Source organism: Chinchilla lanigera, unplaced genomic scaffold (assembly GCF_000276665.1).
Source record: "Chinchilla lanigera isolate Chin_1 unplaced genomic scaffold, ChiLan1.0 scaffold00025, whole genome shotgun sequence".
Lineage (NCBI taxonomy): Eukaryota > Metazoa > Chordata > Mammalia > Rodentia > Chinchillidae > Chinchilla > Chinchilla lanigera.
Genome location: NW_004955426.1, coordinates 19,999,809 through 20,011,953, shown reverse-complemented (window position 1 = coordinate 20,011,953; position 12,145 = coordinate 19,999,809). Strand labels below are relative to the sequence as shown.

Genomic DNA, 12,145 nt, shown 5'->3' with positions numbered 1-12,145 from the left:
AGGCTGAGGCAGGGGGGCTGCCGCAAATTTGAGACCAGGCTGGGCTACACAGTGAGTCCAGGCCAGTCTGAATGATTTTTATCCTTTGTTAAACTGGCGTATTACACTGTTAGACTTTTGTATGTTAATGTAGTGGTACTTTGGTTCACAAACTTAATTCTTTCCACAATTCTGGTCGCAAACTAAAATGGATGAAAATTGATCAAATTCAATGGTTAGGGTCAATGTTGACTTTATGGGGAAATTTGATTCAGTTCTTGTCCAATTTGGTTTGCAGCCAGAATCATGGAAAGAATTAAGTTTGTGAACTGAGGTACTACTGTGGTGATATTGTAAACACAGTAGTATCTCAGTTCACTACTGTGTTTACAATATCACCTTTCTTGTAGCTCTACAACTTTTTATAATGTGCAAACAAAATTTTGCCTAATAAGAATGTCAGAGGGAAACACCATTATGAAAGAAAAAATGTTGGTAGCTATATTCAAAAGCCAATTTTTACTTAAAGTATTAAATTAATCAGTTAGAGTTTACTATGTCCTGGACAGAAAGGATTTCATGTACCAAGATCCAAGAAAAATACTTTTTTACTAAGGTCCCACCCATTACCAGCCCGGTATGCTATTTCTAGTTTTACCCAGGATTTGTCTCACTTCCAGTGTCTGAATCGTGATATGAAAGAAGGTTGCTCAGATCTAATAAATAAACTAGTAATTATGAGTTAGACATATTTACCTGTTTTTTCCCAGTTTGGGTAAGCCATTTACAAAATTCTTCAATGGTGGTTAATGTTTCACAATTCTTTGTGCCCAGTGTTGCTTGATAGGCACTGATACTTTTTATGAAATATACCTCAACAGCTTCTGGAAAAAAAAATATTTAAGGCAAGCTGATAGCCTTCACAACTGTCTGATACCCTCTTAGGATCAACTGATACTCTTATGTTAAGGTCCATGCTTGCTCTTATCTCAGGTCTCACAGGGTCCTTGAAAAAGTCCATGACATGATCTGATAGTATCAGATGTTCTCTCGATGAAATTCATGGTTTTCGTGTAGGAAAGGAAAGCTTCTGTCTGAATAATTTTATTATTGAAAGAACCAAACTAAGTGCCATATTAAACTCCTAGCTGCGCTGCAAGACTATATTTTTAGCTGAAATTCTGATATGGATCACTGTTTACTGAAATTCTCTCTCCTCTCTCTCTACCACATCTCTCTCTCTCACAGAATGAATGAATTGTGAGCACTTTAAATATACAGTTATTACTGATGAAATCCCACACTTCTTGATTACTGTGGCTTTATAGTAAGGTTTGAAGTGACGTGCTATCAGTCTTCCAACTTGGTTTTTCTCCTTATGTTGAGTGTGCTGTATCTTTTGTCTCTCACATAAACTTTAGAATATGTATTCAATATCCACCAAATAACTTGTTGGTACAGAATTGAGCTGAATCTGTAGATCAAGTTGAGAAGTGACATCTTGACAATATTGAGTTTTCTTATCTATGAACATGACCTGTTAAGTGTTTTGATGTCTTTCATTATATTTTGTAGTTTTTCTCATATTTGGTGCACATTTTATTAGATTTAACTAATTATGCTTCTTTCATTTCTTTGAGTGCTAATCTAAAAGGTATTTTTTTTAATTTCACATTATACTTGTTCATTTCCAGTATATAGGACAGCAATTGACTTATGTATGTTAACCTAATGTCCTACACACTTTCTATCATCATTTATAGCTCCAGGAGGTTTGCTGTTGTTTTCGTTGATTCTTTCAAATTTTCTAGTTATACAATAATATCTACAAACAAACCAGTTTTATTTCTTCCCTCCTAAACCAGTAGATCTTTGATTTCCTCATCTTATTGTATTAGCTTGAACTTCTAGTATAATATTGAAAAGCAGTTTTCCTGATCTCAGTGAAAATCTTGTACTTTCTCAACACTAATAATGATCTTAGCTACAGTTTTTTTTTTAACAGCTGTTAAGTGTTTGTTTCCTATTCCTATAACAAAATACTTAAGGCTGGGTACCTTAGGCTTTTTACAAGCAGTGGTTTATTTAGCTCCTATTTTTTGGAGGTGAAAGTCCAAACAACATGGTGCTGGCTCTGGTAAGGGCTGTCGTGGCTGCATTCCTATCTTGGTGGCTGTCACCATGATGGAAGCAAGACAGACAGAGATCATTTGATGAGACAGGAAGCCAGAGAGCAGGGAAGAGCCAGTCTTACTGTCTTATAATCACCATTCTGCAAAAACTACCAGGGTTATACAAAAATTATATTAATTCCTTCCAAGGACAGCACTTCTTCCCACTAGGTCCTTAACCTCCCAGTAGGGCCCACATCTTTTAGGTCCCACCAGCCCTTACTCATTGCCACACTGGGGACCAAGCTTTCAAAATATGAACTTCTAAGGGACAGTCAAACCATAGCAATTGTCTTTATCTAGTAGAGGGAATTCTCTTATATCCCTATTTTTTTGCAAGTTTTCATCAAGAGTGAGTGCTGGGATTCTGTCAAATGCTTTTTCTGCGTATACTCATATGATCATGTGATTTTTCTTTTTTATTCTGTTAGTCTGATGCATTCACCAATTTTTAAATATTGAACTATTATTTGAGCTTCCTGATCTGCAGTTTGAGGTCTGATCTTAACTTGGGGAAATTCTCAGTCATTATTGTTCAAATATTTCCTCTGTTATTTTCTCTCTTCTCTTGTACTGACACTTTTTGTGTATCTTTCTGTAGTTGTCCCACAAGTTTTAGATATTGCATTCTCCTTTTTCTCAATCTCTTTTCTCTTCTTCAGTTTTGAAGTTTCTATTGAGATAGTCTAAATCTCAAGAGATTGTTTCTTCAGCTATATTGTCTACTATTGAGTTCATCAAAAGTATTCCTCATGTCTGTTACAATGGTTTTGATCTCTAATATTTCTTGCTAAGTCTCAGTATTCAGTCTCTGTATTTACACTGTCCACTTCTTTTTGTTTACCCATTAGAATCTTTAACATATTAGTCATAGTTCTTTTTCTTTTTGGTCTGATAATTATTCCATCTCTGCCATATTTGAATTTGGTTCAGCTTTTTCTGTTTCTTCAAGTGGTGTCTTTTGACTTTTAGTATGCCTTCTGATTTTTCCTTGAAAGCTGGACATGATTTATTGTGTAAAAGTAACTACAGTAAGTAAGCCTTGGATAGTGTGGTGGGTAAGGGTGTACTCTATAGTCCTACGATAATGTCTTAGTCTAGTCAGCCTATACATTACCTCTAGACTGTGAATTTTACAAATGATTACTAGTGCTCTACCCACTCCTTTTAATGGAGACAGGAAGGATAAGTGGACTGGAGTTGGGTATTTCCATTTTCCAGTGTAGAAGGCTAGAGGGAGCTGGAGTTGGGTATTTTCTCTTCTCCTGGGTCAGTAGGCTCTCAAAAATCCAATAGTTAAGGATTTTGTTTTACAAAAACGTTTTTATGGAGAACTGGCCTTGTCAAGAAGCAAATGTTCTGGAGAGATTTTGAAGTGGTTACTTTTCCTCTTCCCTGACAGAAGCTTGAGTGAATTTTTCTCTAACATTTACTTTAAGAATCCAGTCAAACTCCTAGAGGTAAAACCCATAAAAGTGTGCAGATCCCTTTTAGATCTCATATTTTCCCACACTGATCTTCAAGCATTTTGTCACCTACAGTTTAGATCCTGCCTTGGTACTGGTGTCTGTGAAGATAGCTTTCTACTTTGGCGCTCTGCATTTCTCTGCGATTTGCCTATCCCTCCAATTCAGGGGGTATTGTTTTGCCCTATGACCTCACTTCTCTGGCAGATCTAGGGAGAGTTGTTCATTTTCCAGTTTGCTTCTTACTTGTTGTTAGGACTTAATGGTGACTTCGAAGGCCTTTACATGTCAGACCAGAAACAAGAAATAATTTTCTCAGGTTTTAATGTTTTTCAGTATTAGTCTGGATTCCTGGGATAACCCTTGAGAGGGAATAGCTTACTTTTGAGCCACTGACTTGGGCAGAAACTTAAATACCTCTGCGTGTGTATGCTGTCTATCTCCTGTCATGTGATCTGGATGTAGATGTCGGAGTGCACTTCAAATCTCACCTGGTTGCTACTTTCCACTGGACTCTCATGTTCTCTGCGCCTGTGTACAACTTTCTATATATGTGCATTTAAGTAAGGGGAGTATCCTGTCTCGCCCTTCTATGGTACTTTCATTTCCACGGTCTCCTGTGGAGATCCCATTGCTTTAATGTCATTTTTTTGAAAGATTATCCTTTCTTTGCTGAATTTCATTTTTGTTGTTGTCAAAATTAATTTCTTATATAGGCCTACATGTGGGTTTTTTTGTGTGATAAGACACTGACATCTTTGTCTGTCCCTTTAATAACACAACTCTCTCTTGATTACTATCACACATTTTAAAATCAGACACTATTATTCCTCTAGCTCTATCCTTAATTTTCAAAATCATGTTGGCAATTCCAGTTTCTTTGGTTTATCATGTAAATTTTAGAGTAATCTTGTTGATATTCACAAACATTCCTGCCATGATTTTAACTGTGATAATATTAACTCCACAGATCAGATTTGGAAGAAAATACATATGTATTCTAATCCTCACACAGTATATCTGATCATTTACTTAGGTAATTTCTGATTTCTTTCACCAGAGTTTTGGAGTCTACAACACACAAGTCCTGCATGTATTTTGTCAGATGTATAGCTAAGTATTTCACCTGGCAAGTGGTATTTCTAAAAAATTTTGCTTGTAGTTTTACATTACTACTATATATAAATATAACTGAATTTTGACTTTTTAGTCTATAACCTTGCTAAGCTTGATCTCACTTTTGTTGGTGGTGGTACTGAGGATAGAGCCCAGGGCTTTTACAATAAGCTGCAGCCACAGCCCCTTTGTTATTTTACAACAAGGTCCTCTTAAATTGCTAAGTTGCTCAGACTGGGCTCCAAAACTTCCAATCCTCCTGCCTCAGCCTCCCATAGTACTGAGTTTATAGGCCCAATTTAATGTTACTTCTTATTTATAACATTCCTTGGAATTTTCTGTAGGTACAATCATGTTTTCTGTAAGTAGGGACCACATTATTTCTTCCTAAACCATATTTCTTTTTCTTGTCTTATTGAATTAGTGAATATTTGTGAATATGAAATGTGAAAACATACATCCTTGTCTTGCTTCTGACCTTAAGGAATATTTTCCCATCAAGTATAATGTTAGCTGTCAGGTCTCTCAACACACTTTTTATCGGATTAAGGAAATTCCTTCCCATCATGAATTGATGTTAAATTTTACCTAATGCTTTTTCTACATCAATTGATAAGGACAGTGATTTTTCAACTTTGGTCTATAAATACAGTAAAGGATATTGACTAAAGTTTGAATACTAAAGCAGCCTGATATTTTTGAGCAAAAGAAACAAACCCTTACTTGTTCATGGTATATTATTCTTTTCTATATATTACAATATATTTTATTAAGGATTTTTCCACATGCATGAAAATATTGGTCTGTATGTAATATTTCTCTTGTTTGTTTTTTTCCTTTCTGGTAATGTATTTGCCCAATTTTGGTATAAGGGTAATGCTGGCCTCATAAAGTTAGTTAGGAAGAGCTCCCTTCACTTGTATTTTCTGGAGGAGATTAGGTAGAATTTGTGTTATTCCTTCTTAAATACCTATTAGGTAGAATTCCACAATGATATCATCTGGACCTGGAGATTTTGTGGTAGGTTAACTACAAATTCATTTTCTTTCAAAGGTAAGGATCTATTCAGGTTACCCCTTCATACTGGCTGAGTTGTTTTTAATTTTACATACAGAGCTTTGTGATAGACATTGTTCTACACTTTTTTGTAATTTAATCTGTTAACCTTGTCTTTCATGGTATAGCTTTGTGTGCTTTAAAATTGTCTTCCAATTTTTAATTTTAATAATTTCTATTCCAGAGATACATTTTCTTCTGGCTGACATATTTTAAATTTTGATGTACAAAATTTTAATATATCTGTAATTTAATGAATAATATGACCTAAAGATAAATGTATTTTTTCTTTAACATTAAAAATTAATATGCAAGAAAAAGATAAGGAAGTCTTTGTAATCTCCCAAGATTATGTTTTTTTCTCACATAAAAAAGCTAAATACTCTACATATTTATAAATGTATTAAATTTCTTATAAAAACAAACACAGTCTACCTCTAGTATACAGGAAGTACAATATAGTACATAAGAAGTACATATAGTGTGAGCATACAAAAAGGAAATTTTAAAAGGAGAAAACAGCTCACTAGATGATACAATCAGAAAGTCTTCAATGAACATTCCTATTTAAGAAAACAATAAATGTCCAACAAAATGCCTAAACTTCTGCAAACTGGAAAAAAGCTTAACATGGGGAATACAAGAATGGAAAAAAGTGGGATGTAAGACATTCTCTATAAATCTCTTTCCCTCTTTCCTTCTCCTCCCTATAACTGGCAAATAACATCACTAAAATGGACTGTTTCATAACCAGAGAAAAGAGATATTTTAACCATGTTCTAATTGCTTTGTTCCTAAGTCCTATATTCTTCCTAACAGGGCATGAACTCTATCAGTGCCCATTAATCCTATCAAGCCAGCTTGGGACGATACATCCTTCCCTCACCAGTTCCTTTATATCTCTCCCAAGCCACTCACTTCAAAAACATGACCTTGCCAGACAAAGGGCTATTGTTGAATGACAAATTAATCACTTGGCTTTCCTCTAGACTTTCCAGTACTTCACTCTGAATATAAGTCAAAAAAATTCTAACTGCTGCAAACATTATTTCTTGTAACCCAGAGGAAGAGTCAAGGGGATTGAGAGTGAAGGAAGAGGGGAGGAGGAGCCAATGCTTTCTTTTTGAATCACTGGATTTCCTCACCAACCCACATATCACAAGTCATGTTCATAGTGTATACGATGTATACTTTTTACAAATGTGAATTTTGCTGAGATTAGAGGGGATAAAGGGAAAAACAGATGATTTTCTTGGTTCTGATGCTCCGACTAATTTGGGGGATACTACCAGCTCCAAGTCAGTATGTAATGGATTTTATACAAAATCATAACTAGCTTAATCTTTCTATAACAGGCACAAACTATAACCTTACTTATAAACCATCATTCACTAATATGCTTTCCATAGGTCACTGGGAAATTAAAACTGCAAAGAAACTTCTTCTACCTACCACTGTGCTGGGGCTCTCCAGACATGGCATAAGCTTTGGCTAATAATGCGCCCACCTCTGCAGTTTGGCGGCTGATTTCAGTGAATGAAGAAACACTGATAGAATAGGCCTGGAAAAAAAGAAAATAATGACAAGGCAGCTACCCAAATGATAGACTCTCACTGTGGATTTTCTAGTCGCTTTCACAGAATTGCTAGTTGGTTGAGAGCCAACATAGGGAATTAGATGAAGGATGATGCATTAGCATTTCAGTGCTACAACTAAATACCTGAAAACAACAACAATTTAAAGGAGGAAAGATTTACTTTGGCTCATGGTTTCAGAGAATTCAGTCCCTGCTTGGCTGGCTTCACTGCTTTAGGCTGAGGCACAGCAGAAGCGTTGTGGTGGAAGGGGAGGTTAGAAAAAAGATGCTCACCTTAATGTGGCCAGTAAGCAGAAAGAGAGACAGAGATGACAGAGACAGACAGAGACAGAGACAGAAATACAGCCAGAGGGAAAGACAGAGACAGAGAGACACAGAAACAGAGAGACAGAGACAGAGAGAGAGACAGGGAGGCAGAGACAGAGACAGACAGAGACAAAGAGGCAGAGAGAGACAGAAAGACAGAGACAGAGAGAGACAGGCAGAGAGAGAGAGAGAATAAGGTCTAGAACAAGATATGCCCTTCAACCTTTTCAAAGGCACACTGCCCAGTGACCTACTTCTTCCAGCTGGGCCCTACCTCCTAATAACCCATTCAGCTACAAATTCATCAATGGGCTAATCCAGGGATGAGATTAATGTCTTCATGAACACTGCTGCACTCGTAATCCAACCATCAACACCTGAGTTTTTGGGGACACTTCATATTTAAACCGTAACAAATGATTTTGAGTCCCAGAGGAGTTACTTCCTAGCTATGAGTTTTGAGCAACTACTTTCACCATATTATCGAAGAAATACATGGGTCCTACTTGATTAGAGTTTAGGAAGATGAAATGAGTATGTGTATGCAAAGCACTGGGCACAGTACCCACTCCATGCTAAGTTCTTAATAAACGTTAGATAATATTATTTTTACCAGGTTTCACAGCAAAAATAAAATTAAAAGCTTAGCTCAGCCTCTCAAGAGTTTGGTATTAAAGACAGTTATAAACCATGGCTCCCAGAGTTATACTACCGGAATTCCTATCAAAACTCAGCCACTTACTGTGATATAAGGTAGGTCACTTAACCCCTTCAAATGCAAAACAGGGATGATGAAAATAGTGTAAGTCACAAACACCTGTTGTAAATATTATGAATCTATGTAAAATGTTTAAAACACCACTTGGCAAGTAGTAAGCACTAAAGAAATACAAAATTTTATTATTTTTTTGTGCTCAAGTGGAGAAATTAACACTTAGAAAGGATAAAGAAAAGTAAAAAATATCTAGTCCAAACCCAACAGCAAGAAAGCCACCCTATTTAACATTTCATAGGCCAAACTGTGAGGTGTTTCAAGGCCTAATGGGCTATCAGACAACACTTTAGAGGCGAGAGACAGAGTAGAGTTGCTGTAAGTATAGGCTCTATGATCAGATTTTCTGAGACTAAATCCTTGCTTTCACACCTGTTACTGCACAACTTCAGCTGAATTAGCTATAACTGCTTCTGCTTCACTTTACCTTAACATGAAATAAAACTGATAATAGGCCCTCCATAGAGCTTTTATAGGGATTAAATGAATTAACATATCCTCAAGTGCACTTCATAAAAACATTCCATAAATTTCAACTTGTGATTTTTGCTGCTGTTGGAAAACACTGATATTTATTGTTTTATCCATTCTGACCTTACCACTGCTTTCAGAAAGAACTGAACTCAAAACCCATACTGCTTTCTCTGTAAGCACTGGAGTGCTGCCTTGAGAGCAGCATTCCCTGGCGTTTCTCCATTGCGTGATGTTTACAGTCTTGCACTGTCAGACGGTTTGGAGTAAGTTTTCTATGCTACAGGAAACATTTTGTCCTGTTTGTGGCCATGGACAATACCTGAAGCCACAAGCAGCTTTCTTATTTAGAAGAGAAACAATGTGTATTTACCTAGCAGTTTGAAGTACATGCTACATAAAGGTGCCTTAAACTGGTCTCATACGATAGACTCAACATTCTTTCCTATGCTTTGTTGATTTTCCCCTGAGCATTGTCAAGTCATTTATCTCCAAGTGAAACACCCTTTCATTAGTTTAACCTTAGACTTGGAAACACAACCAGCTGGCTTACTATAATGGACAAATGACAGCATTGTACCAAAATAAAAATTTCAGGTTAAATGCCTCTTTGTGTTTGTTGAAGACAAGTTCAATTGCCTTGATGAGATTTTCCTTGAAGTACACTCACACTTGGCTTCCTCTTCTCAGCACTGAGAGTGATGGGAAAGAAACCTGGGTGGGGTAGCGCTGTCTGCTAATGAGATCACACAACAGTAATGTTCACCTGAACCAGCGTTCTTTGTCCACGTCACTTAAAGTTGTTGATGGGTATTTACAGGGATGTAGAGGGAAGTTAGGGTTACAATGGAACCATTCCCACCCTGTGTTGTGAGAACTTCCCTGACCCCTGGAACTGGGGCAAACAAGGCCACTCTGCCTGGATTCTGGCAGCTCACCAACCTGCTTCAAGTACTGGATGGCCTGCTTGTGGTTCCTCCTCAGCTGCTCTATCTGAGCAATCTCCTCATACAGACTGATCAGATCTGATGTTCCATCACCCTTGGCAGCGATAACACTGCCAACTGCCTTTTCAAAATATGCCAGAGCTAGGTTCAACCTGCGGATACCCAAGGAGGCTCTACAAGAAAAGAAAGGAAGTCACAGAGAAGTCACTTACTTTGCAGGCTCATAAGAATTAATCCTAAAACCCAAAGAATTTGGCTTTTGCAGCCCACACATCTGGCTCAAAATCTGGTCTCACTATAAATAAACTCCCATGACCTTGTATTTTACCCACCAGATTTCGTTGCCTAGCATTCATTTAATCCATTAATAAAGGTTGTGCTGTCATTTAAGTTTTATATAAAAGTAAATGGCAAAAAAATGGTAGCCAGCAAGTCACAAAGCTGAATAATTTACTCATAAACACAGACTCTCTAAAATCAAAATAAAATTGTATTACCTCTGTTTTTCTGCCTTTCAAGCTCAAGAAAGTTTTTGTTTTGTTTTATTTTATTTGACTTAGTTTAGATGAGAAAAGACAGAGAAAACACTGTAACTATTCTCCAAAGGAGGGGTGGCTAAATAAATTATGGAAAATGCTTTGTAGAACTGGGTTTTATTTTAATATTAATATGGAGAGGTATTCAAAATGTGCTAAATGAGAAATGAAGATATAAGACTACTTAAAATATTATACTGAGATAGACAGCCAAAATGTTCACAGCAATTATGTCTGGATAGTGACAGCTGTTGCTTTTATTTTTTTCTTCAGACGTCTGAATTTTCAAATTTTCCCCAACAAAACCAAGACCATAACTTTTTAGACAGTATCTTATTGTGGTTATCTTTCTAGAAATAGCAAAGCACATCAAGAAAAACACGGGGAGTTCACAGCTTATTCTGAGAGTTAGTTTATCAAACTCCAGGGGCCAACATTTCCTTGCAGATGAGGCACAACTAAGCCAATCTAAACTACAACCTTGATGTGAAGATCAAATATGTAAAATCACCCAACATATAGTAAATACACAATCAGGGTTACTTTCTTCTTTCCCTTTGCCCCATGTTTGTATTCTCAAGTTGAAGTTTTAAAACTTACTTCACCAAGTCATTTTAGCAATAGTCACATTTTTTTAAAACTGGGAAGTTTCTCCTTTCCTTAAAGATTAGGATTAATAATGAAAAGAACACTACCATGTTATAATTCTTTGTTAAAATATTGATCAATCAGAACACTATTTCCCTTCACCATAAGAGCGGAACTACAGAATGATAACAGCTCTCATTAAGAGCTTGTAGCGATGAACTGGCAAGTTGTCTGATCTGAATATTCTTACTTTAGATTCCCTACCCTCAAAATGAATAAAAGTACCTACGCTTACTAGATATTTGGTCAATATCAAACATCACTCGGTGCAGTATAGAAAGTAAGTGATGAATTCAGATGCTCCGGTTAAAAGCCTAACTCTTTCTTCTATTAGTTCTGTCACCATGCGTTAATCTTTCTGTACCTTAACTTTGTTATCGGTAAAACAGACAATAATAAAAAATATCCTCATAGGCTAAGGGAAGGATTGAATAAAATAAGTTATGAAAATACTTAGAATGGTGTCTAGTAAGTAGTTAAAGTTAATTAGCATCTGACACTTAGAGCAGTGCACGCACAAAATAAGTACTCAATACATGTCATGAAATGAATGAGTGAAATAAGCACTAGAATTCCTTCTCACAAAGGAACAAGGCTTTCTTTCACATAAGGCAGAAAAACTAACCACTGCCCTGCGTGACAGCCTTAGACATTCACCAGACTCTAACTTATGACCCTATGGATTTAAGTCAATGGTTTGATTTAGCTCTGGCATTCCAACAACTCCCCACCATTTCCCATTTGACTTGAGGATTCACTATTGTTTAGCGGAGACAGACATGATGCATGTATTTCATTTATGCACCATTCAGTCATTGGCTCTAACATGCCAAGTGCTTACAGTTTTGGAAACAGACTGATTTCAAGGATGTGAAGCTATTTGAAAAATTTAGGGAACAGTAAACTTTTCATTATTTTTTTCACTAATAACCTGATAGGCCCAATCTCATTCCTAAATATTCCGATTCTCAGAGGATCCCTAACTCAACTGCAAAACAGTTAAGTCTTGTTCTATCTTGAACAAATTCCATGAATTTTGTTTCTATACAGAACAGAACTTTTCTTAACAACACATGTGCT

General features: G+C 36.4%; 1 protein-coding gene across 9 annotated transcripts in view; it reads right to left on the bottom strand.

Moving 5' to 3' along the window:
• Positions 1-12,145, bottom strand: part of Ttc23l (tetratricopeptide repeat domain 23-like) — a 44,724-nt gene that overhangs the window by 17,949 nt on the left and 14,630 nt on the right. For all 9 annotated transcript variants that reach the window (XR_001234319.1, XM_005386181.2, XM_013514964.1 and 6 more), the window contains exons 7-9: positions 9,877-10,054; positions 7,241-7,349; positions 736-863 (exon numbers count right to left, since the gene is read on the bottom strand). Coding sequence is in view for 8 of the 9 variants with exons in the window: in XM_005386181.2 (XP_005386238.1) it covers positions 736-863; positions 7,241-7,349; positions 9,877-10,054 (415 nt within the window). In the remaining variant the exon portion in view is untranslated. The remainder of the gene's footprint in view (positions 1-735; positions 864-7,240; positions 7,350-9,876; positions 10,055-12,145) is intronic.